This window comes from Stegodyphus dumicola, chromosome 5 (genome assembly GCF_044657685.1).
Source record: "Stegodyphus dumicola isolate Sdum_Otavi_A_Nest chromosome 5, ASM4465768v1".
Lineage (NCBI taxonomy): Eukaryota > Metazoa > Arthropoda > Arachnida > Araneae > Eresidae > Stegodyphus > Stegodyphus dumicola.
The window spans coordinates 51,974,153-51,999,781 of NC_140772.1; the positions used below are offsets into that span (position 1 = coordinate 51,974,153).

The 25,629-nt window shown below is 33.7% G+C and overlaps 1 protein-coding gene across 1 annotated transcript in view; it reads right to left on the minus strand.

Annotated features, from left to right (window-relative positions):
• The window catches only part of Edem2 (ER degradation enhancer, mannosidase alpha-like 2), a 182,700-nt gene that overhangs the window by 114,536 nt on the left and 42,535 nt on the right, over window positions 1-25,629 (minus strand). The window contains exon 2 of the mRNA XM_085816651.1: window positions 21,299-21,344. Coding sequence (XP_085672777.1) covers window positions 21,299-21,344 — 46 coding nt within the window. The remainder of the gene's footprint in view (window positions 1-21,298; window positions 21,345-25,629) is intronic.

Here is a 25,629-nt window from a genome sequence, read left to right on the forward strand (position 1 = left end):
AAATTTCGCAAAAGGGTATAGAAACGCAAGATTCAAAAATAAAAGCTATTAAGAATTTCCCACCGCCCAACACCGCCAAGAAACTTTCGTCTTTCCTTGGACTATGTTCTTACTATCGATCTTTCATAAAAGATTTCGCTAATATTGTTGAACCACTCTTAGTAATCAAAAGAAAAAAGAGTAAATTTACGTGGACAGCTGAAGCTAACACAGCTTTTGAATGATTAAAAGAAGCGCTTATTAATGCCCCTGTTTTAAAATTCCCTGAGGGGGAGGAAAACCTGGAAATTGCGGCAGATGCATCAGACTATGCGGTGGGTGCGATTCTTATGCAAAATAACCATCCGCTGGCATTTTTTAGTAAAACATTGAATCAAACACAAAGGAATTATACAGCTACAGAAAGAGAAACATTAGCCGTATTAATGGCTGTACACAAATTTCGAGTTTATTTCGGCAAATCGCCAGTAACTGTCTTTTCGGATCATGCGGCTGTTGGTAGACTTTACTCGGGAAAAAACCTAACGCCCAGGTTAATAAGATGGGCTTTAAAACTCCAAGAATATAATATCACAATAAAATACAAACCGGGTAAGGAAAACAATGTAGCTGACGCACTTTCTCGTATAAAACTGGACGATGAAGGTAATGAACTGAAATGCGCTGTGTTGACTTCAAAAATTTTAGATTCTAGAGATACGGTTATTACTGAACTGAAGGCTGATCCTGAATTTGGAAATATCTATGCTTATTTGAAAGACCCCGAAAGCTTTGAGCACACAGATATCGATGCGATAAGAAATAGAGCAAAAAACTATGAAATAATAGATAATTTATTATTCTATACGAAAACAACAAACGAAAATCTTGAGTATAAGCCAGTCATCCCAGCCTCGCTTCGATTAAGCATTTTGAAGGAGTTGCACGAAAAAAAAAAACAGCGGGCCACCTCGGGGTCAGAAAGGCTATAAAAAGGGTACGCGAGGCGGTATATTTCCCGCAATTATACAAAATAGTAACGGCGTATGTCAGGTCCTGCAATCAATGTCAGTTAATAAATATTATTAATTACAGCCCGGCCGGGTACTTAAATAGCATTCGCGCTACATTTCCGAATGAAATTTTAGGCATAGATCTCCTTGGTCCCTTCCCCCAGAGCGAGTTAAATAAAAATCGTTTTCTTTTAGTAATAGTAGATCATTTTTCAAAATGGATAGAAATTGTTCCACTTAAACGCGCGTCAGCCAAAACAGTCGCAGATGCATTCTTACACAGATACATTTTAAAATACGGTGCACCGATAAAAGTCATTAGCGATAACGGAAAACAATTCATTAGTCAAATATTTGAAAACATATGCAATGGACTTGATATACGCCATATCAAAATGGTTCCGTATAGACCACAGGCTAACATAGCAGAAAGAGTTACTAAAAACATTGTAAAAATAATTCGCAGTTACGTTAGCACACATCACAAGCGCTGGGATGGCTACATAAATGAATTAGCTTATGCTTTAAGAACGGCACATCATGATACTACGGGAAAAACTCCAGCAGAATTATTTTTAGGCAGAAAGTTAATTACGCCTTTAGATAAATTATTCTTTGTGCAACAAAGAGAGCAGGAATTTAGACAAAAGGACGTGCAAAAGCTAATTGATCAGGCGCTTAAAACCTCGGATACGGCAAGAAATAGGCAGAAAATTTATTATGATAGAAAACGCCGTGAAGCAGATTTTAAAGTTGGGGATAAAGTATTGAAACGGAAATTTTCTTTATCAAGTGCCCCAGACAATTTTATGGCAAAGCTAGCTCCAAAGTTTGAAGGCCCCTGTGTAATTCAGGAAATCAAAGGAGTAGTCTTATATCTTAAAAACGAGAGAGGGGAAATCTGTAAAGCAAGTCCCGACCAGGTGAAAAAATACTATAATCCAAATGATTTTGAAATCCTTAAAAGTTTCTTGCAGGACTCAAGTCTAAATGAAATAGAAGGGCCAGAGACTGCAACAACTATTCCACCACCCAAGAAACGGAGAACTGAAGAGAGACCTAGCACTTCTACAACCCGGACGTCGGTATCAAAAAGAAAAAATGAGTTTCAAACTCCGGCGTTTAAGAAAAACAAAAATACAGATGAACCGGGTAAAGAAACCGTGGTAAAGACGAAAACACCACCTACAAAAGATGGCAGGAGAAATTACGCATCAAGGAGAACGCGCACACGGCCACAGAGTCAGGTGCCAGCACGGCCGCCGTTCCGGAAACTGAAACGCCAACAGGAGGCACAGAAGTACGAGGAACAGAAGAAATTCAAGGACTCCAGACCGGAGGCATATAAGCAAAATGTACACTGCTAGGACAACGGCTTGAATTTGGCCAATGACAGTCCAGATGAGGGTTTCATTAACTCCGCCCACATGAGTGACGTCATATTTCTGACGTTTGTTTACATTCTACTGTTCAGAGTTACGAAGTGCGTTTTTTGAATGTACATTTAGTTTTTCGGAATAAAAGTGTATATATATGCGTATATATTTGTATATAACCGATTTAATGTTTGTTCGGATTATTCTACTGTTCCAATACAAAATTAGGTCTAGTCAGATAGAAGTTACTGATGCCTGGAAGATGCATGTAAAGTGTGGTTTACAAATTATTCTGCATATTGATATCAGAAACTTTTAAGTGATAATGACTTAAATCATCTACTATATAAAATGTACCTGCGGGAATTAAACCACGTGAAGTTAATGTTAAGTTAGTGAATGCAAGTGCTATTTTGTGTCAGTAATTAATGCAGTAAATATTTTGAATCAAAATGCCACCAGTAACTATTGCAATGAATTGACATAGTGTGGGTCAAGAAATCCTTAAAATACATTTCACATATATCTATCTGAATATTTACAACATTAATTGTGCTTTGATTAAGAAATCAATATGCTTTACAGGATTCAATATGCTTTCTTAGAAATAAACTTCATTTCATTATTAGAATGTTGAGAGTATAAAAGATGAAAAAGTGTGTCCACTCTAATGAACATATTGGAATGTAATTTAACTGTGAAACTACTGAAGTTAAATGATGAACATGTTATTTAATAAGAACTGAATATATTTAAGATATGCTACCAGCTCTGATATTTCAAGACTGTTGGATATGCTTATCTATGAAGATTAAATCACTATTAACTGACAAATTATGGTTCTGGTAAAGCATATATCATATTTGGAATCGTAGAAAGGAAGTTCATTGTTTTTCTGAAATGTAAAGAAAATAATACTGAATAACTGTAAGTGCTTAGTGTAATAGACCTACTGAAATCTAATTTAGCTATAAAACTGCAAATGCTAAATGATGCTGAACAAAATTTAGTAAGATATACTACCAGTAATGATATTTCAAGACTATCGAAAATGCCTAACAATGAGGTATCATTACCTGTTCTAAGGTGTAACGCTGAATTGAATAAGTATACTTTTATTTCCAGGAAACATACCTTCAAGTGAATTGCTTGAATTAATCAAATTCAATTTAAAAAAATCACTATTAACTGACATTATAGTTCTGATAAAGCATATATAATATTTGGAATTTTCATTGTTCAGTATGCATTCTTAGAAAGGAAGTTCATTGTTTTGTTGAAATGTTAAGAAAATAATAGTGAATAACTGTAAGTGCTTAGTGTAATAGACCTACTGAAATCTAATTTAGTTATAAAACTGCAAATGCTAAATAATGCTGATCATAATTTAACAAGAACTGAATTTAGAAAGATATGTTATGCTATTTCAAGAGTATCGAAAATGCCTAACAATGAGGTATCATTACATGTTCTAAGGTGTAATGTTGAATTGATTCCAATAAGTATACTTTTATTTCCTGGAAACATACCTTCAAGTGAATTGTGTGAATGTGTGTTTACAGTTCTTTACATCTAGTTAAATACAGTGAAACTTACATAAGCCAAAACTGAATGGATTAAAAAAAATAACTTAAAGTTGTATTTCAAATTTTACATTTTGTCATATTAAAGACTGATTACCTGGGTTTCCACTGATGGTTGGACTTGATAAAATATGTCTTGAACAGGCAAAAAAAAATTTTTTTTCTTTTGAGAAAAAGCATTTAATATTGATTTTCTTACATTAGTATGTATTTTTAACTGTGAAGTTTGTGCATTTAAAAATTGTAATGACATGCAAATTATTATATTTTCATTTATTTCCAATTTCATTAAAAGTATTTTTTTACAATTTATTGCCTGATTTTATACATTACATGTATGAGTAATAAATAATTATTGTAAATATGCTATGTAACTTATATTGTGATCTTGATATTGAAACAACTTATATATTATATATGTATGAGTCATGCATTAACTCATGGCAATTGAAATTGAATTGTTAGTAAGAAATTAATGATAATAAGATGCATTGATGTATCTAATAAGATGTATTATTGATGACAGTACATAAAATTAATTAAAACTGTAAGATATATGGTTAAAAGGTACTATTTTATTTTCGGAACCAGATTTTGTATGTATGGATGGATGTATTCATGTTACGTGTGTGTATGCACACACACTATACACACGTGCATAGGCTCACCAGTGGCAGAGTGGTAAAATCTTTGAACGCTGAATTCGAATCCAGGCAAATTCTTTGGCTTCATGCGCGTTTTCGTGGTTTTCTCCATTTGTAAAGTGTATACCAGCCAGTTTCCTTTAGAAAGTCCTCCACAAAGGCATCCCTTCCCACAGGCAGATAGACCTAGTGTACTTTGCCATACTAAACTAAAATGAAACCCAAACCACTCATGGATACATACATTACATGTCTGAATCCTGTCCCGATAACAGAAAAGTACCGGTTAAAATTGGGCTTTTAAAGATTGTGAAAAGAGTTTTGAATTAAAATCCAGACTATAATTTCATTATCTTGTAATAAATACATTGGACTTAAGATTGCACTGTAACTATTTAATATGAGTTCCACTAAGCTGTCAATAATGCTTTACATTAAGTACTGAAATCAAGATCAGAATGTTATGAATTAGTATTATTGTTCGCATAAATGCTTCACATTTATAACTCCATTCTATTATCAATAATTTAATATCCATTCTTAATAAATAAGAACAATATGATACTAATTATTACATTTATTCATTTACAAGTTCTATGAATTGCAATAATTTCCTTTTCCAATATCTTCTTTTACAAAATACTTTCAGTCTATAATTCCTTTTTTAAATGTTAATTTCTCTTCATCATAAGTAAAATATATGCACACATTATTGATGAAAAATTATTTAATTAAAATGTTCAAAGTATATGTTACAAAAAACAAACATATTGACATCTATAACATAGTTAATAAAACTTATTTATTTACTACACTGAAATAATCAAATTCTCAGATTAATAGATAAAGTTTGAAAAGCAGGGGTCTAAGAAATTGTGTAACATTTATTTTACATAAGAATGACTGTATATATGTTACGGTGAAACACCGAAATCTGGAGAATGTCGATATTCACATAGTCGCTTGGTGTATGTCCGAAATATTTTGCAAATACTCTTATTTCTGACTTACACCGGTAAATGTCGACATTCACCATGTGCCAATGGTGAATGTTGAACATATAAGAATATTATATTTTCTTCCGTAATTCAGTCTCGAAAAAACGCACTTGAGACTTAAAATAAGAACTTAAAACACACAGTACATTCAAAATGAGAAAGGAAAATAATAGAAGTTAAAAACTTTATAAATTATGTGATTCCAATCTTATTTATTGCAACAACATAAACTATTATTACCCTTTGAATTGCACAAGAGGTCCTTGCTTTTACAACTGCATTTATTTATGGAACACTTTCTTTTGCAATGACAGCATGTACATATACTCCTCTCTTTTGGACCTACACCAGAGCATATCTGTGATTGTCGACATACACCGGTGAGGGTCTGAAAGTACAAGAATGTAGTGCAATATTTGATCTTTCACCAACGCATTTGGTGAATGTTGACATTCTCCAATTTCGGTATTTCACGGTATAATGATAACAAGTTATCTTTTATTCAGACATTTCATGCTAACCTGTTTTTATTGCATTCGAGTTTTAAAACTAAGTATTTTTAATGATTTTTCTACTACTGTTTCAAAATTCTGATTTTTATGCCAGTCAGAAATGATTTTCTTCGAGTATACAGAATTAAATTATTTATTTCTGGATTAGTCATCAAGTAATTTAAAATATAATACTTAGTACTATTACAAAATTTAAGAACTCCAACTTTTAACATGCTGCTTTTTATCACATAAAAAATTTAACCAAAATGTAAACTTGTAATATTGAAAAATTTCTCTCTTAAGTAAAATTATTGCCACTACATAATTTCAGCACGAACTAAATATTACAGTATATAAAAGAATACAGTGTATTGCCTGTAAAATTAATGATACTTACAGATTAACACAACCACCTTAGCTCAATTTGGATTTAACACATGAAAATGTAAAAATTATTCATTGGGTTCAAGTTGATGGTTTTCACAACTTTTCTTAAATAGATACCCAAATTATTGATATTTATCATAAGTTGGCTAAGATTATCAAATTATGAAAAGAAAACATACTTTAGAATTTGAAATATAAATTTTAATTATTAAATTAGGAAATAAAGCATGTTCATCTCCAAATCTTTCTGTAATTGGTTTGCCCTATTCTTTTCCCCAAGCGGTTTGTTTTTGCTTGGGAAAAAAATTAAATAATTTCTGAGACTCGGCATTACACAAACTTCAGCAGCATCGGCTATCTACCAAATGCATTTCCTTTTTCTTTCTTTTAGAAATTTTGTATTCCTGTAGAGTTTCCACTGTAGTTTTTTCCATTGTTGATAAATTCCAAAGAGCATATTTTAAAATTAAGGCAAAAAATATCACAATTTGTTCATAAAAAATGTTGAAACTTGAAATACAACACAAAGAATGTATACAAAAATGGCAACATTGTTCTATTAAAGGATTGTTATGAGCATGGTTGCTAGAGTTTGGCACATTTTAAAAATTTGACGAGTTCTACTGAGGTGGTTGCAAGTAATAAATTAATTGCATTGTAATATGTGCATTTTTACTGTTAAGAATATAAAATTTTTGCTTATAATAAATATCTGAATATGCTAATTATTTATTTGCCCTCTTATGTAATTTTGATAAATTAGACACTATTCATTTTACATCAGTAATCTTCAGACTAATTTTAAATTTAGTTTCAGTGTGAATTTCTTTTCTTCTCTGCTTTCTTATGTTTAAATTGACGTCATGTAAAGCAACATAAAAAATAAAACTATTAAAAAATATATGAAAAGCAAACAAATGAACAGATATGAAAATTTATCAGTTCAGTTTCATAGATATTCCGTACAATAAATACCTAAGTTAATTAATAGGTGAAACTAATGAAATGTACAACTTCACATACAGGATCTGTCAGAAAAATACATAGAAACTTTAATAGATGATATCTATATATTGGTTTCTAAGTTGAATTATCTTTATAATATGTAGTATGATATTTCCTTAACGTGTTCGTACTCTCGCATATATGTAATACATGACAGTGAATCAAAATGGATTTGGAGGACTCTGAGGGATGTTGTGTAGTACAAGAAATCGGTTAGGCTAGAGGTCCTTCATCAGAAAATTATGGCAGAATGTGCAGCAGTCGCCTCAGGCACATCGACTAAACATTGTTCAAATAGCTGCTCAGTATTGTGCTATAACTCTAGCTGTTAATGGCTACCGCTGTGACTGAGCAATCTAAGTAACTGTACAGGTACATATTCATAAATATTTTTATTAAACCTAGCATAGCCTCTGATATGTATGATTTAATTATAATTAAGTTCAATACTAAAGCACAAGAATTTTTGGCTAATTTTTGGAATATGGTAACAAGTAGTTTGGCGACATTTTGGTAAGGTGATAAATGTTACTAGCTAGGACTTTAGCAGTGTACATGGATAAAGTCAATGCCATTTTTGTGTAATTCTGGGATGTTTTTTTAAGTGAAAATAGGTCGACGTGTACATGGATACCGTGTATGTGCAATTCTTAAAAACGCGGCAAGCGATTCTGCACTTTTTCCCAATTTCGCACCTAATCTTCATCATGATTAAGCACTTTTGTTCCATAAAAGTTCTAGCATAAGCGTAATTCGGCTAGCAGATTGTTGGAAAAAAATGTTGAGTTAAAAAAAAAAAAAAGGCATTTACTTTCTGAAAACAAAATGGCGTCCCCCCCCCCCGAAAAAAAAACTAGCAGGTTGCTGTAGCAGAGTTGGTCGCCAAATTTTCACCAAGTTACCATAATCCGAAGATTAACCGAATTTTCTTTAAAGTGTGTGCATTTTTTTGATAAGCCGTTTATAAATATAGACGAATTTTAGTTTAATAGAACCGAGGCCAGACCACCAGCACCTGAGTGGTAAAGTCACTGAATACTAGATATTTAGCTCAGGGTTCCAATTTTGCCGAATGCATGGGTGCTTTCATGGTTTTCCTCAAGTGTAATGTGTTTAAGAGCCAGTTTCCCTTTGAAAGTCTTCCATACAAGCATCCCTCCTGTTAAAAGCAGATAGCACTCGAGTGCTTTGCATAATTAAATAAACCAAACCAAACTGAGGGCAAAAAAATCACTAAATCAAGGGCACTAAATCATGCTACTTGGCCGGTCAAAGGGATAATGTAAGAACCTAAAACAGTATTAAAATTAATACACTGCAATTTTGTGGATGCCAATTGCCTCATATTTAGCACACATTTCTAATTAGCATCTATGTTCCCCAAAGCCTTTTATCATTTGAACAAAGGATCTTTTGTCAAACTTGTGACTATCATACATTTTTCTGTAAACTTTAATTTAAAACTGTGTAACTTCACGTTCCCTTAAGTCAAGGATGAATATTCCATAACATGTGAAGAAAACATATATTTATTTTCTCATATGTCGAACCTTTTTCAGTATTATACTCAAATATAAGACTTCATACTATATTTAAAGTTTATATATATATATCAATAAACCAGAGCCTGATCTTTACATTAAAAAAAAATCACATCACAGGAAACGAAATTTGAAATTAACACTACATGATATTCAAATTTATGTAATTTTAATTTCAGCTTCAACATTATTCATTTCCTAGATTTAAATCTTAACATGGACTATTTAGATATGTTATGTCCTACACTTCCTTCCCTACAAAAAAAGGGGCCCACCAGCGTCAAGCGGTTAAGTCGCTGAACACTGGTAGTTCGGTCTGAGGTTCGAATCCCGCGAACAGGCTGGCTGCATGGATGTTTTCATGGTTTTCCCCATGTATACAAGCCAGTTTCCCTTAGAAAGTCCTTCATGAAGGCATCCCTCTGCTTAGGCAGATAGCCCTCAAGCTATAAATTGCTATAAATCACATAAACCAAATCAAACCCTGAAAAAAGTTAGGAACAGATTATCATTTTAACACAATAAACTTTTTCTTTGTGATCACTTCTGAAACACTACTTCTCCTCAATATACAAATTCTGGTACTGAACATCTTTTTGAAATGACAAGATTTACACAAAATTAAAATCATGTAGAACTGCTGGTGGTCATCGTAGAGAGGTTCACTGTATTTATTAAAGGTCAGAAATTTATTCAACTATTTCTAAAAATGCAAATTAATCAACAAAATCTGGTATTAAGTACTTTGTAAGCATAATTAATAACAACTTCCGAGTTTAATTTAGTATGTATGATTACAGTTTATTACATTAACGAATGTCATTTGCTTGACAGATATGAAGAATTTCTTTTGGGGAACTGTTTTTCTTGGAGGGTTGGTTTAGTTTGTTTGATTATGGAAAGCATACAAGGTCTATGTGGGAGGGATGTCTTTGTGGAGGATTTTCTAAGGGAAAACTCTCATATCCATGTTACGCATAGGAAAACCAGGTAAGTGCTCATGTAGCCAGCCTGTCCAACTGAAATCAAACTCAGATCAAACTATCAGCGTTCCAGTCACTTTACCACTCAGCCGCTGTTGGGCTGTGTGGGGAGGGCCATGAAGGTTAGGTTATTTAATTACGGGAAAGCCTCGAAGGCTAACTGCCAAAGGGGAGGGATGCCTTCGTGGAGGACTTTCTAAGGGAAACTGGCTCGTATACATGTTACACATGGGGAAAACCACAAAAACGCCCATGCTGCCAGCCCACTCACGGGATTCAAACCTCGGACCGAATTACCAATTTTCAGCGACTTTACCGCTCGCGCTGTTGGGCTCGAGGGCCATGAAGGAAAATAATTACATGCACTGAAAACTTAATTTTAAACTAAATGTATAAAGAAAGCAATGGAAATTCACTTATCAACAGTAGTTCTTATTAAATTAAAATACTGCTTAAAATAAATTTATAAAGCTATTGAATGAAAATTTTCTGTTAACATATATCAGACATGTGTAAGGAGTAACAGATTAATTATTTCTAATATTATTAAGTAATTTTCTTATAAAGGAATTAAAAAATAAAAACAAACAAAAGCTTCTTTAGAGAAATTATTCTACTATTAAAAATCATATACTACTGGAATTAACATCTCACTTTATCGAAAATTAAATAAATTAAAATACTGCTTAAAATAAATTTATAAAGCTATTGAATGAAAATTTTCTGTTAACATATATCAGACATGTGTAAGGAGTAACAGATTAATTATTTCTAATATTATTAAGTAATTTTCTTATAAAGGAATTAAAAAATAAAAACAAACAAAAGCTTCTTTAGAGAAATTATTCTACTATTAAAAATCATATACTACTGGAATTAACATCTCACTTTATCGAAAATTAAATAAATTCATTTTTAATTGATAAATCAAGTTGTGCAGAAATATTAAATATGAATACATTAATCTTAATTATTTAAAAAAACTGAATGTGAAGATGGGAAAAATTAAGCGAAAAGAGCTTTGTAGACCATTTGCTAGGAAATCTGACATTCTGAAAAATGAATACACGCATACACACACACTCACTCATATTTATATGCATAAAACACACACATATTGATATATTCACATATGATTAATTATATATTGAAAATATATGTATGTGAGCATGCGTGTGTATACACACTCATGCATATAGTGAGAAATTTTGTAATGTTTGAGACATAAATTTATATTCTTTCTGGAACAGTAAGGAAATAATACTTTAAAGAAAATTTTAAAAATAGTGTCACTAGAACAAATTTACGTTGCAAAGTAAAAATGTTTTTCATTCAAACAACGCACTTCGTAACGCCGAATAACAGAATGTAAACAAACGTCAGAAATGTGACATCACTCATGTAGGCGGAGTTAATGGTGACCCTTATCTGGATTGTCATTGGCCAAACTTAAGCTGTTGTCCTAGCAGTGTACATTTTGCTTATATGCAGACCGGAGGACGTCAAGACCAGCCGTCCCAGGCAGAACGCAAAGGCCAACAACCAGACGATTACTCCGTCAAGAGGCCAGCATGTAGAGGACGCAAAAGAAAGAGCAACGGGGACGACACTGGGAGATCAATAAGGAGAAGATTGACATCCATGACACCTCTAACTTGGGATCAATTTTGTCACAAACGGATGACGGAGTTTCAAGCATCGAAAACTCAAAGATAAGTTAAAACCTTCTATAATTTTTTTTTTCTCTTTTGTTCCAAAATGTTATGCATAAGTACGAAGTTCTATGTTTTGACGAAAGTCAATATGTCTCGGTTGAGACTTAGTTTTGTTTTACTTTATTTAGCTAAGGCAAAATTATTATTTTCTTTAAGTGTAAAAGCTAAAAACAAGCATTTTCTGTTGGTCGAAAGACTAATTCTGTTATGTTAAAGCCAAAATTTGGCCGGAGATAAAAATAACTTCGTATTCTTGTACTAATAAGAATTTTAGTTTCAGTGCCGCCAGCTTGGCGAAGAATGAGTAAAGTAAAAATTTATTTTCTCTTATTCATTTTATGGTAAATTGTAAAAAGCATATGTATTAAACTTTTGTAAATGTATGTAAATACTTGCATGTTATGTAAAAGTAGAATTTAGTCTAGAAGCATAAAATTGTAGATGCTAAAAGTGAATGCTTAAAAGCAATGAAGTCAAAATTTAACTATTAAACTGTAAAGTCATGCTTTAGAGCGAAAGCCTGCATGTTTAAAGATGAATGAGGGGGAAGTTAGAATGAATGTGTTTTGTAGGGTTCTCTACCTACATTTGAATTTTTAAGAATATTAAAGTAGCTCATTGAGTTGTAGAATGTCGAGTAAGGTGTGTCTATTTGGTTGTTGAATTCTAACAAATCATGGTGGTTAGGGGAAGTGTTGTAAGACTAAAACACGAATATTCCCGTTTGACACCACACATGGTGGAGAGCCAGGGTAAAGTTAAATTAATGCTTGAAAAATTGAATGAATGTGAAGTAAGCAATAACTAAGAAAAACGAATCGTTAAAAACAAAAATTTATTGTGTCAAGAAAGTGTAAATTATAATGTATGTAGAAAGATACTGATACTTATTCCTTCCAGATGCTGGAAGGAAAGACCAAGATTGATTGATGAAGTCCAGGAAAAGTTGCTGTAAGAAGAAAGCTTTGTAACGAGCGAAAGAATTTTAGTATATAATTGTTACATAAGATTTTTTTTGTGTAAACGAGGCTTTCGCCAGTTAGTTCAGAATTAGATAAACTTACAACAGGTCGTTTGTAGGACCTGCTTCCAAGTTTTCCAAATTCTGGCAGCGGCAAATGTAGGTTTTATATTTATTTTAACTAACATTTATTTTAAGTTTAAACTATGTTTTCTGTCAAGCCTTACTTTCCCCTGGAACTGCCAATGCCAGAATATGTAAATTTGAGTAGAACGCGCAAGCATTCAAATTATCAGCGGAAGTAGTATGATTTAAATAGAAGGAAACAAGTTCGGTTTGAGAGTTATTCTTACTTAGCGAGCGCGGAGGTAGAAATCGAGAATTGAAGAACCCCGCGTTGCGGCCTATGTGCTTGGCGGGAAGTAGTTGCAATTGTTCCAGTGAGCTTCAAGTCTGCTGAATTAGCTGCGGCTTTTGTAAAACGCGGTGAGTTAGTTATTTTAGATAGCCTCGTAGTTAGAATATTGTCTTTACTTTCTTTTCAGGTTCTTATTTTTATTTTGACTGCCGAGTTGGCACCGTTTGTAAGCGTCAAGAGAACGCAATTGTAATTCATTACGTTGAATAAAAAGGGACTTAAACCCTTTACAAGACTCTGTGGTTTATACAAGCTTTCACAGTCACCCTTGGTTGCGTGCAAGTTGTAGGCGCGCAACGTTATAAATTAATTAAAAAAAGTATTTTGCATCTTGTAGATTCCTGAATAAATTAATTTTAAAAAAGTATTTTGTAACACTTATTTATTTATTTCTAATGCCTGGCTTTACGCAGTTTTAGCCAATAGCCGTCTTTCTTCCTAATACTTTTGGTGACATTAAAATATTAAATACAGAGTACGTGTTTAAATATTCTTTGTCCATAGCTTGTCCACAATCATGAAGAAGTCCCGTGTAAAAAAGATCCAGCACTGAGGTAATCGAGTCCAGTGCGGACCGATGCCACAGCTGTAATCACAGGGAAAATCAGGAATATTACATCCAATTGTAACGGAGACATTGCCAAACCTTTCTCCTAAATTTTATGAACAAATTTTAATCATGAATATTGCTAAATTTCATATTTATCAGTTTCTTAGCAAATGAAAGTTCATAAAATTTCTGAATTTTCGAAGGACTATCGTTCCTTTCTTTGCCAGGATAAATGCAGTCTCATTTCTTTATCCTCCACAATGCTCTGGCATCCAGTGTTGTGTTAGTCAGTAAGAGGATTCAAAAGATGTCGGCATCCATAATACGTTTAGAGTCGCAAGTTCTACTACTAACAAGAACCTTAAGAGCAGACCTAGAGTCTAAGAGGGTAATGGCTTTGGAGAAAGCTGTCCTATAACAATGAAGCTGTCTCAAGCATATAAATTACTTCCAATTCACCATCAAAACTACTGATGTTAACAGCATTATAAAAGGAAAACCGTTTGTTATGTACATAGCTCCAGCTCCTATGTCTCCATTCGTCACTGAACTGTCAGTATATACTGTGAGACCACTAATAGTCAGAAACATGGCTTTCAATAGATTCCAGTGCAAATGAACGGGTTACGGATTCACACATTTCTTCCTTGTTAACTTCTAAGGAAAGGTCACGATTCACTTGGATGTTTCTGAAATCTAGGAGACACCTTCGTTCCATTAAAAAGAAATATTTTTCAGCAACACTCAGATCTTTTGCGATAAGGAAGCTGACCTGGTTGAATTCAAACTAAGTTTCTCGGATTTTTGAAGTTATATTTTCTCTAGTAGCCTGCAAACTTTTGTAACAAAATTACAACACTTTTCCAAACCTTATGTTCATCTCGGGTTTAGTTAGTTAGCAAATGAAAAGCAGAAGTGGACTGAATGGTTCCGGTAATCAGGGGAAGAGCTTCATTTTGCAGTTTCCAAGCTACTGATAGTTTTCGTCAGCGGGGCTACTTCCCGATATGCTAACTGCCCCAGTAGATCGGCTGCCTCGCTGTCGAGGGGAAGAAAGAAAGTTTTCGAAGATGCATGAGAATCTTATGAGTAACAATAATAAGAGTGTCTCTGTTACTGTCATTTTTATAACCAGTCAACGTTTTCAAAGTTGCCAAACTCCGTTCCACTTTCTAACAAGAGCTGGAACTTCATTCCTATGCAGACAAGGATCCAGAATACAATTCAAGAAAAAGGCGTTGTCACTGGAAGAAAAAGGTTATACTTAGAGTTCTAACAGAGGTTGACTATAAGTTCACAAACACAATTAGGGAGGACTTTTGCCTATCCAGAATGTTTTTTATATCTTGACTAAGGAAAACAAACAACCTATTTGAGTCACACTTTCTAACGCTAGCTTGAGAAGACAAAGAAGAATGTTTAATACAGATTACGATTTATTTAGGTTACATATTATTTAGATTATAGTACAGATAAATAGGTACGTCAAAAATAAGCCCCAATATACTTGAGTTACACAGATCTTATATCCCTATACCTGCGGGGTTAATGTCATTGTAGTTACATTTAGTGAAATGAGAATTGAAGTCTCCGACGAAAAACATTTCTTTGGAATAGTGACAAAATATAAATTACTCTTTTTTCGCCATTCATGCAAATACTTGTAAAGGTATCTGATGAAATGTGACAAGCTTACAATGAAACCATGAAAATAAATAAACCCTCTACTCAGCGAAATGCCTTCAAAGATTCCAGGCGCGCAAAACTGGGAAAGATCAAACTAATATAGCGAGACAACTGAATCCGCATAGTAAACAGACTTCAAAATTGGTATTAAAGAAGGAGATGGTTTCCTACAGACATCAATCTGGCTGTCTGAGCCTTACTTCCACCACCGATGATCACTTTCTAAGTCAAAATGCAATAAATCAGAAAAAATCACACCAAAAATGAATAATACAAAAGCATAACAAATGTGTACAATACACAGATGGCATCGGATCTTCCTCTTAAGGAAAAAGACCAATATTTCAACGAACTGTATACCATCAACATTATCTCTAAAACACTGGAGAAGGTGTTGGTCTCATATGCTTCGCAAAAGTGAATTATATGCATGGAGATCAGTTGCTTGCGTCTTGTTGCCATGCTCTTGCGTCTTGTTACCATGTTCTTGCGTCTTGTTGCCATGCTCTGATATGGTCTCCGTTGAAACAGGATATTAAGTATCATAAAAGGGAGCCTAAATCAACGGAGTCTTAATTTCTTCAGAACCAAAATTTAATAACTTGTTTCTCGATTACTTTTGTCAAGCTAGGACCTAGATTCATGCGTTGCTAATGTGGGCAATAGCAATGAAGGGCAATGCTGAATTTACCTATTTATCCGATAGATCAGTGGATAGCTATTATTCTGACAGCACCTTCACAGAATGTTCGTCCATTTACCGCTGGAATGAATCCCGTGTTTACGATAATGCTCGTCCGCACAAAGCATGGTAGTTTGAGAGATATCCGTGAAATAATTCTTTACGTGCAAAGATCTCCATGCCTAAATACAGTATATACTAAACACGTTAAGAAGACGTATTGTCAAGTGATAATATTCCATCTTCGGGAACTTCAATCAGCCGGCATTCAAGAATACAGATTAGTAATATCAGAGGTGATCAAAAATACCACAGCAAGCATGGAGCGCCACAAATAGTAACATACTGAGATTTAAAGGAAAATAATAAAAAGCTTTATTTACTGCACGCCTCTATTAGCAGAAAAATGCAGCAATAACCAAAATTGGCTAAAAATAATAATAGCATACTTAGAAAATATTTCTATCACCTAAATCCTAAGTAACCTTATAAGGTATTTCTCCCGCCTTCTTAGTATGCCTTAGTGAGCGATTCAAGAAATATATGCCAGACAAATCTACAAATAAAAATTATTATTAACTGCTACAGAGAACGGTTAAATGACTGCTAATTTGGCAGTCATTAATGCTGCTAATTTAGCAGTCATTAATGCTGCTAATTTAGCAGTCATTAATGCTGCTAATTTAGCAGTCATTAATGCTGCTAATTACTTTAGCAGTATTAGCAATTCATTCATTCAAATATTTTAAATCTGATTATTGCATAGTTACAGCTAGTAAAGCTCTATGCTCAATTCGCAATGTCTTTCATACACTGCATGACAAAGAAAATTCAGCGCCATGAAAGAGTGAACAGAATGTAATACAAGCGATTTTTATTTCAAAAAAGTAGAACCACTTTTTGAGGAGATACAAGGAGTAGGTACAGATGAAATTAGCGAACAGATAACGTCCGAATGGATGCATGATGATATACTTCCAATCACACTCCACAGTTTGTTCTATGATTAAAGATCGGGCACATTAAGCAAACGACAGCCAATCACATCCCATAAACGATCAAGCGGTGTGAGATCTGGAGATTTAGATGGTCAAGGATGCATCTACGTATCTTGCACAGCTTATCTACTCGTGTGCCATGCACGGTCGGGCAGTACCTTGCGGGAAAAGTGTTTGTTGCAAATGTTCAGGATAAGATAGAGCAATCAGCTGCACCACTTCACACATGTATCTCACGCCGTCACTGTGCCTATGATACGAATCAGAGGTGACAGGCTACACACGGCGATGTCGTCCTAAACCATGATACTGCGTACTCGAGCAGTATGGCACTTAGCAGTTGCAACATGCATGTCGCCTCGAGATTCTTACTCGGTAATTCTCATTGGTGAAACAACGAGATGTGCATTGCCCTGTACCATTACATCGGCCAAGAATCTATCACTTGATACTATTATAATCGGTGGCGTCGATAGTTTTGCATCAGTCTTCATAATGGGCGGCATGACTGCAAGCCACTTTCAGCCAATCGTCTAGAAACTGTTCTTGTTCATATTGGAATATTCAAATCTCCCAATACGCACACTTTCGGATGCATCGATCCAAGCGTGCTGATCTAGATGCACCAGACACCTATTATGATTCTCATTATCTTCATCAACGCATCTTTCTCAAATCCTTTACTCATCTTCTTCAATCCTTTTCCAAATCAAAACGTAGACGCATGTACGAGCGTTTTAACTAATGGAAGAACCAACCAGCCTTTCGTAGACTTAAAACGAAACCCTTCTGATTACTGAAACTGTGTTCGGTATCTTCCAGTCATCTCAAACTACAAGTACCCTCTGAGACAAAAAATCAACAAATTTCGCATTTCTGAACAAATTCCCAATTCCAATTTTAAATTTAAAAGAATGAATGAATGCGAAAAGACGAAACGAATGAATATGAATTGTTGATGATTGTATAATAGAGATTCCAGTTGCCCTTGAATAGTTGGGATCTTTCTGTGGAATCAACAACGATTCTCTTGTTTTAATTGTTTACATTTACTTTTATGAATTTAGCAGTTTAATTACCAAAGACAGTTTAATTAATTACTAATTCCAATTTTTGATTTCCACAATAGTACACATTTACTATTTAAATCTGACTTCACATTTAATAGGAGATAAATTTTTATTTATATATTCTCTATTAAATTAAATTTCGAATCTTAGTAGCGATAGCGCAGGATTTTACTTTTTAAATCCTTTTAAAATAAATTTTGAAATTAAAAAAATTTTGAAATTTCAAAGTTTTTCTCCTTATATTTCTTTAGAAATGTAGAGTGTACCTTATCTAATAAATCATTCATGCAACGTTTTTTTTTTTTTTTTTTTTTTTTTCTTCGCAACCGTTTGTTGTAGACATGTACTTCTATACCTCGAATTACAGGAATGTATTAAACGACGTAAATATTCATGTTTGGGCATTTTCAAATTTAAAGACTTCCATTTTGTAAAAATTATGAAATGCAAATTTTTATACATTCATCCAAACTCCAGAAATTCCGCTTCTAAACGTTTTGCTCGAGTCTGATAATGAGAAGAGAGGAGGAGAATTTAATGTTCTGTGTAACAACTTAAATTCGTCAAACTGACGACGTATCATAATGTTCATTGATGGTGTACGAGTATTGCAGACGGAAGGTAAGTATTCAAATCAGTATCTATAATTCTTTTCATTTATGTTGATATAACTGGGTAAAAATTTACTTATTTTAAACTATTACGCGAAAAATTAAATTAACTTTCTGTATTTCATTTCCTTCTTCATATGTACTATATGTACACTGCGGGAAAAAAAAAAAGTTCGATATCTCCGGTTCTACTGGGCCGACTGACGAAATTTAACCTGCGTTTTTCATGTCTCGAAAGTGTAACTGAGGATATGTATTATATTTATATATAGCATTATTCTAATATCCGTATTTTGACACAAAATCGGACTTTTTCTGAAATAACATACCAACATTATTCTATATTTCGATTCTACGACTCAAATTACGCCAACTAGAAAGTTTTGTAAAAATCGCACGAGTAGTTTCTAAAAAACTAGCTCTCAAAGTTTTAGCTTCTCAATGTTAATTGAGTTTGGTATATCTCTCGTTTTTTTTATTAAGCTTGATTCTTCCTTTCACATTTAGAAATTCAGTTTCATTCCAAATAAAATTCACCCATTTTTTATGATTTATTCTTAAAATTTGTATTTTTAAATAATTTTTATAAATTTTTCAAAAAAAAAAATTTGAATAATAAGCTATAATATTTTTATCATCATCTTAAAGGAGACGTATTTCTAAGCATACCTGCAAAAAATTACAATTTTTTATTCAGAATTTCTGAAGATACATGTGAATTTATGGTACTTTTCCGTTTCGCCGGCGCAAATCTCGCCAAGCAGTCTTTATTGGCGTCAACATACAGTATACACATAAAAAATATTTAAAAAAATGTTAGTTTTAAGAATTCTTTTTTTAAAGGCATAAACATTTTAATATCGCTTAAAATTTTATAAAAAACCGATAAATAAAGACAATAAATTTGTAAAAAGACATTAATTTAAGAATTTACTACGCTTTCATGGTTCAGCATCCTGATTCGCCGGTTCATATCACGTGACCCCAAGCGATCTCATCTCACGTAAACTACTCTCTACAAAAATCTAATGCTCTCAGTAATTATCTACATTAATTTCAAGTTAAATCTTAATTTGGAACACAAATTTAAATGCAAGAAATATTTCAATTCGTACGAATAGCTTACTCAGAAATTATGTAAAACTGCAGTACTTTACTTCGCTAATGCATTCTCATTAGAATTGATGAATTTAACTCTTGACTTTACATTTTCTATATTTTCGGCTTCGGGTAAGCGCTGTGATTGCATCCTAATTGACTTAATTACCGAAAATGGCCTTGGACATAAAACTGAACTATCTGATAAAAATTCTATGTAATTATATGTCAGTATTGAAAGAAACAATCAATCTGATAAGAAAAAGCTGCGACTTGTTTTGAAAATGAGGCGTAAAAGGTTACCAGCGAGAATATTCCGTTTGGCATCGGTTGCACCATTATTAGCGACTTTATCGCTTGCGCCGGTAAAACGGAAAAGTACCGAATTTATATATTGGCGCGTTTTAAAATTTGGCATATTTGTTGAAAGCGATAAAACATCAGATGTGGTTTAAACGCTTTGCTAAAATTATTTGGAAGTAGAAACGATTTGAATTTTTTCCCGCTCATACACAATGTAAAAAGGTAGAAATGAGGTGCCCTTTTTTCCCGCTCCAGCATAATGGAAGGGAAAGGAAAATTGGTTGCTATATATTAAGAAGTTCGCCAAGTGAATTATTCTTGGCCAAACTGAATTGGCCAAAGAAATTTCGTCATGATAAATTTTTGAATTTCTCCGTAAATTTCGCACCAAATTTTACAAAATTTAATATCTGGACATAATTCGAGTCGTAGAATAGAAATATGGAAAAAAACTGGTATGTTATTTCAGAAAATGTCCGATTTTGTGTCAAAATACCTATGTTAGAAGAATGCCACATATAAATCTAATATATATCCTGAGTCGCGCTTTCGGGACATAAAAAACGCAATTTGAATTTTGTCAATCGGCGCAGCAGAACGGGAGATATAGAAGTGTCTTTGCCCCCCCCGCAGTGTACATTTCTATGGAAAGGCAAAATTTCCATAAAAAACTAATTTACTAACCAAAATTGCTAAAGTTAGTAGTAATTTTGGTTACATATATATATATATATATACACATACATACACCGTGTCCCACAAAGGTCCTTACCCGGTCTTTATTTTCGTCGCCGTTGCTCACAAAATCATTATGAGATATGATGTGCCTTTAACTTTTATTTATTAATAAATAAAAAATTAAAATAAGGATTGTCCATATCTATTGTTTAAAAAATAACAGCAGCTGTTATGTTTGCTGTAACATCGAGGTTAGTTAAAATTTCGTTCAATAACAGTAAAATTTATTAACATATTTAAATGTGGCTGATTTTGGTTTAATATGGGGAAAAAAACTTTGCATTTTGTATTTTGCATTTTGTATTATTGAAATGCTCTCTACTTCACCGATTTCAGAACAGACAGTTCTCTTTCTCCATTTCTGCAGCTAGTGGATCCGGTCCTAATGTTGAGCTTCTCCGCTTAAATGGACGGAGACAGATGATTAAAACAGCTTGTACGGACAAGGAGAAAAAAATTACTCACCATGTAAGCCTGGTACGCATGGTAAAACATTTCTCTCGCTTGGTCCCTGCAAAAGAAAAAAAAGAGGAATAAATCAAAACGCCCTCAATGTAAGATAAAATAATGACAATATAAAGAGAATGCAAACAAAAACAAAATCTAAATGATAACGCAATACTAATTGACAATCCCATTACGAGAACTGAAAGAAGCTTGATTGTATTCTCCAGGTTTGCAGTCCTCGTCTCCTCTCTCATCCCCCAATTTCTGGTAGGACAGCGAATGAACTCAACGGGGAGGAAAAACCTCAAGAGAGAAGACCGAGGAGAACAACAGGAAGAGAATTCGGTAATTAAAGAGAAACACAACAGTTATGGCATTCCACTTTTGTTGGCGTCCGTGGAGGCCGGCAAAAGCAAAACGTTTCAAAAGAGAATGTAACCCGGTAATTGAAAAATCGATGCTTCGAGGACACTGCGACTTGCAGATTGTCAGACTCGCCATGGTGTGGAGAGTAAGAGACGTGGGGAATGGCTGAGTGGGTACCTCGAAACATGCTTTCACATTCGGATACAAAACTGTTCAGTTTCCGGCGAAAACAAAGAAAGAAATTTTATTGAGAAATCTTTTGTACATATTATGAATCCCCTATGCTGAACAGCCGCGCTTCGCTAACACTGCTATTCAAAACATAACTCATATATAATAAGATTTTCTTTTCGCAATAATGAACGTATAAAAGCACGGGTTTACTAACAGAAAGAAAGAATAACGATAGTCTGGACAGCTTACTAATCGGACATATATCAGCAGTCCGCGATACTCCATACTCAGTTCCTAGTCAGAGTCATATTTTCTAATACAGTCAAATTTTTTTAAGTCGTAACCAGAATAACCTGTTAATTCGTTTACTATTTAATAAGGAATTATAGCATGCCCTCGTGCTTTCTCTCGTGGTGTAAGTTGTTACCACGCCCGTTAGATTCATGGTTTGAATCATTGTCGATTTTTCGTGTTCCCGTTTCCAAAAACATCTCATACTCTCTCCAGTGGTGCATGTGGTGGTCGATAACAGGTCATCCGCTGGATTTGGTTCGCTAAGGTTTAATGCTTTTAGGAGGGGAAGTATATAAAGAATTATCACTCCCCCTCGTACGTGCTATCACTGTGTAAAAAGTTAGCACGTCCAGTTGGCAAATGGTAAATATGCGGTTGAAGTACTGAAGAAGACACGATTTTTCATGTTTTTTCTTCCGAAAAAGTCTAGCAGTCTTTAAGTCCCAAATATCTCAATTATTTAGCCACAGACGTTACACCATATTTTTTGCCATTATTATATTTACAAATGAATTCCATTTACTGCATCCCTTTGAGTTGTTCTTTGATTCTATTATTATCATCCTTTATATTAAAACTATTTCCAAAATCCATTCGTTTGACAAGTTTCGGCAAGATATAAGGCAATGAATTCTTTTATTTTTTGCAACTCATCTCCCTCCCAGAAACATCACAAATATTTATAAAAATTAAGGTATGATATGCCCTTAATTTTTATAAATATTTGTGATAACGAATTGTAAAGTTAAGAATGATATCTCTCTTGTACAAAAGATCTTTTTCTCAAACCACTTCCTTAACCTATTAAGTACAAATTTTTAAATATAATTTTGTCTCAAAAATAGGTTCCTTTTAAGCCATAAAGCCATGACTGGGATATTTTTAATAGGAAAAAAAAACGATTGTTGTAAATAATCGTACATAATTTAAAGATCCTCATTTAGGAAACATGGCAAACTACTTTTTCTGCCACTGTAGTAAAGTATTTTATACGTAGTTCAACACTGCATTGATCCCTGTTCCTTTTGCATATGGCTCATGATCTTTGCTCCAAGTAATAAGATGTAAAAAATTCCAAACGAACTACGAATTACATTGAACTGGGGGGGGGGGGGGGGTGAAATACACTAAAGCCATTATAGTGAAATTAAATTCAAATGCATACTTCATGCATATATATATATATATATCAACTTTAAGCAAATATAACCTCATCAGTTGAGCATGCGCGAAAAACTCTCAAATGGTGATAATGGCTGGCAAAGGCTTAACTTAGTTGTTGGGCATCTAGATTGTATATTTTTGTTTGTTTCAACTAAAACGCTGCATATCACAGTATTTCAAAATGAGCTTGTATTTGCAAATATTCAAATTTAAAAATGATTTTAATGTCTTCCATATTGTTTAAAATATGAATTTGATTTACAGATTTTTTTAGATTATAATCTCTTATCTAATTCCATACATACTTTCTCCGTTATACATCGAAAATGTTATAAAAAAGTATGTGTAAGAAAATAAAAAATAACGGCAAAAGGAAGCAGGATTAAAACTTAAGTGCTCGTGAAGACACATCATTAGCAAAAGCAGCTTTTGCTAAGAACCAAAGCTGTATTTTAAAATACTTCTTCGAGATTAATTTTTCCAGCTTGTCAGGACTCGTGTTTCTCATGATTTGCTTTGGAAACATGAATGATCCTGAATAGGAACAGGGAGCTTACTCAAGCTATGTTCACGAAGGTGTGAAGTAGACAACACAAGCAGGAAGGGTATACGAAACCCTTTATTTTCAATACTTTACAGGTATTTCCGAACTTCGGAATACAGAGACCAACCACTTGTGGTCTGAACGTAAGAATATAAAAACTACTAACTAAAACTCTAACTAAAAGCTAACTTTGAATTAGTATACAAATGTCTAGCATTAAGACTGGCCTTTACTTTAAAAAGGTACGTATGTAGTACGCCGAGCTGCTAAACTACTCGTGTTTCTCATGATTTGCTTTGGAAACATGAATGATCCTGAATAGGAACAGGGAGCTTACTCAAGCTATGTTTACGAAGGTGTGAAGTAGACAACACAAGCAGGAAGGGTATACGAAACCCTTTATTTTCAATACTTTACAGGTATTTCCGAACTTCGGAATACAGAGACCAACCACTTGTGGTCTGAACGTAAGAATATAAAAACTACTAACTAAAACTCTAACTAAAAGCTAACTTTGAATTAGTATACAAATGTCTAGCATTAAGACTGGCCTTTACTTTAAAAAGGTACGTATGTAGTACGCCGAGCTGCTAAAACTACGATACGTTTGCAAATATCAAGAGGGCTAAACCTCTGGCCTTAAAGGCAACCAGCAACAGAGTGAAAACTCGTAAAACTACAGTGGCAAGCGGCTTGCTTCCTATAACTCCTTCTCTCTCTCGCTTGGAAAAAAGCCACAACTTAAGTACTTGGGCGTTAGCAAGACAATTTGCATAAACAAGTTAAAGCATTTAATTCTGGCCGGAAGTAGAAAATAAGAAGTGATAGTACAGTTTTAAAATAAAATAAACGTTAGTAAAACTTATGATCCTTACAAGCTTACGAGGAAATCTTAACTATCTACCTAAAACGTTTTTAACTCAACTTAGTGCGGCCATTATTAATAAGTTCCAAAAGTGAAATATTACTGAAGTTTGATTGCGTATAAGATTGATGAAAACACTTCCCTTCGATAGCACTGCAGTGGCATGTATGGCTAGTACTATATCTGGGGAAAGCAAATATAAAAGCCGTGATCCACTGCACTAGGAGTTCAAGTATAATATGTGGTTGGGACACATCACTAGAACTAACGGACCAAACTATATCAATCCTTTTCTTGGTTGTGGAGACAACAACGGCGTGCAAATTTATGGCAATACAACTTCGCAACGTCCTTAAAATTAACTATCGTACTGCAAGATAATGCAATTTTGCCTGAAACCACGGCTATGCCAAACAGTAACTGCCATTACGGTGGAAGGGTGGGGTAGTTTTACGCCAAGGCAGAGTTATGCAAATGGGGTTTAACTAGCAAAGCAAATGAAAATTTTACTCTATACCGGAGCTTCCGTATAAAGATGGCCGCGCCTTTATAAAGGTTGGTTTTTGCACGTTAGAAACTTATCTTTATAAGAATGAAGCCCTCTTTACCGATGAGCGTCTTTTTGAACGTTTTCATATTTTCGAATATTTCGAAGCTAATTTGCATAAAAAGTGCCGGGAAATTTATGACAGGGCACCATTAAAAAACCTATCCCCCTAATCAACTATTAAATCTCTATAATCATGATTGTTCTAATCCAGGATCATCCAAATTTTGTAAAAAATTATTTTCATGACCAGATTGTTTTAATACTATTTTTTAGAGCTCCAGTAAAAATGTTTATGGCTTATTAGTTAATAAACAAAACAATACGGTTATAACAGAGCTTAAATTGCACCGGTACTTCAAAGTTTCTGAGATAAATTGTGATTTTCACCGGAG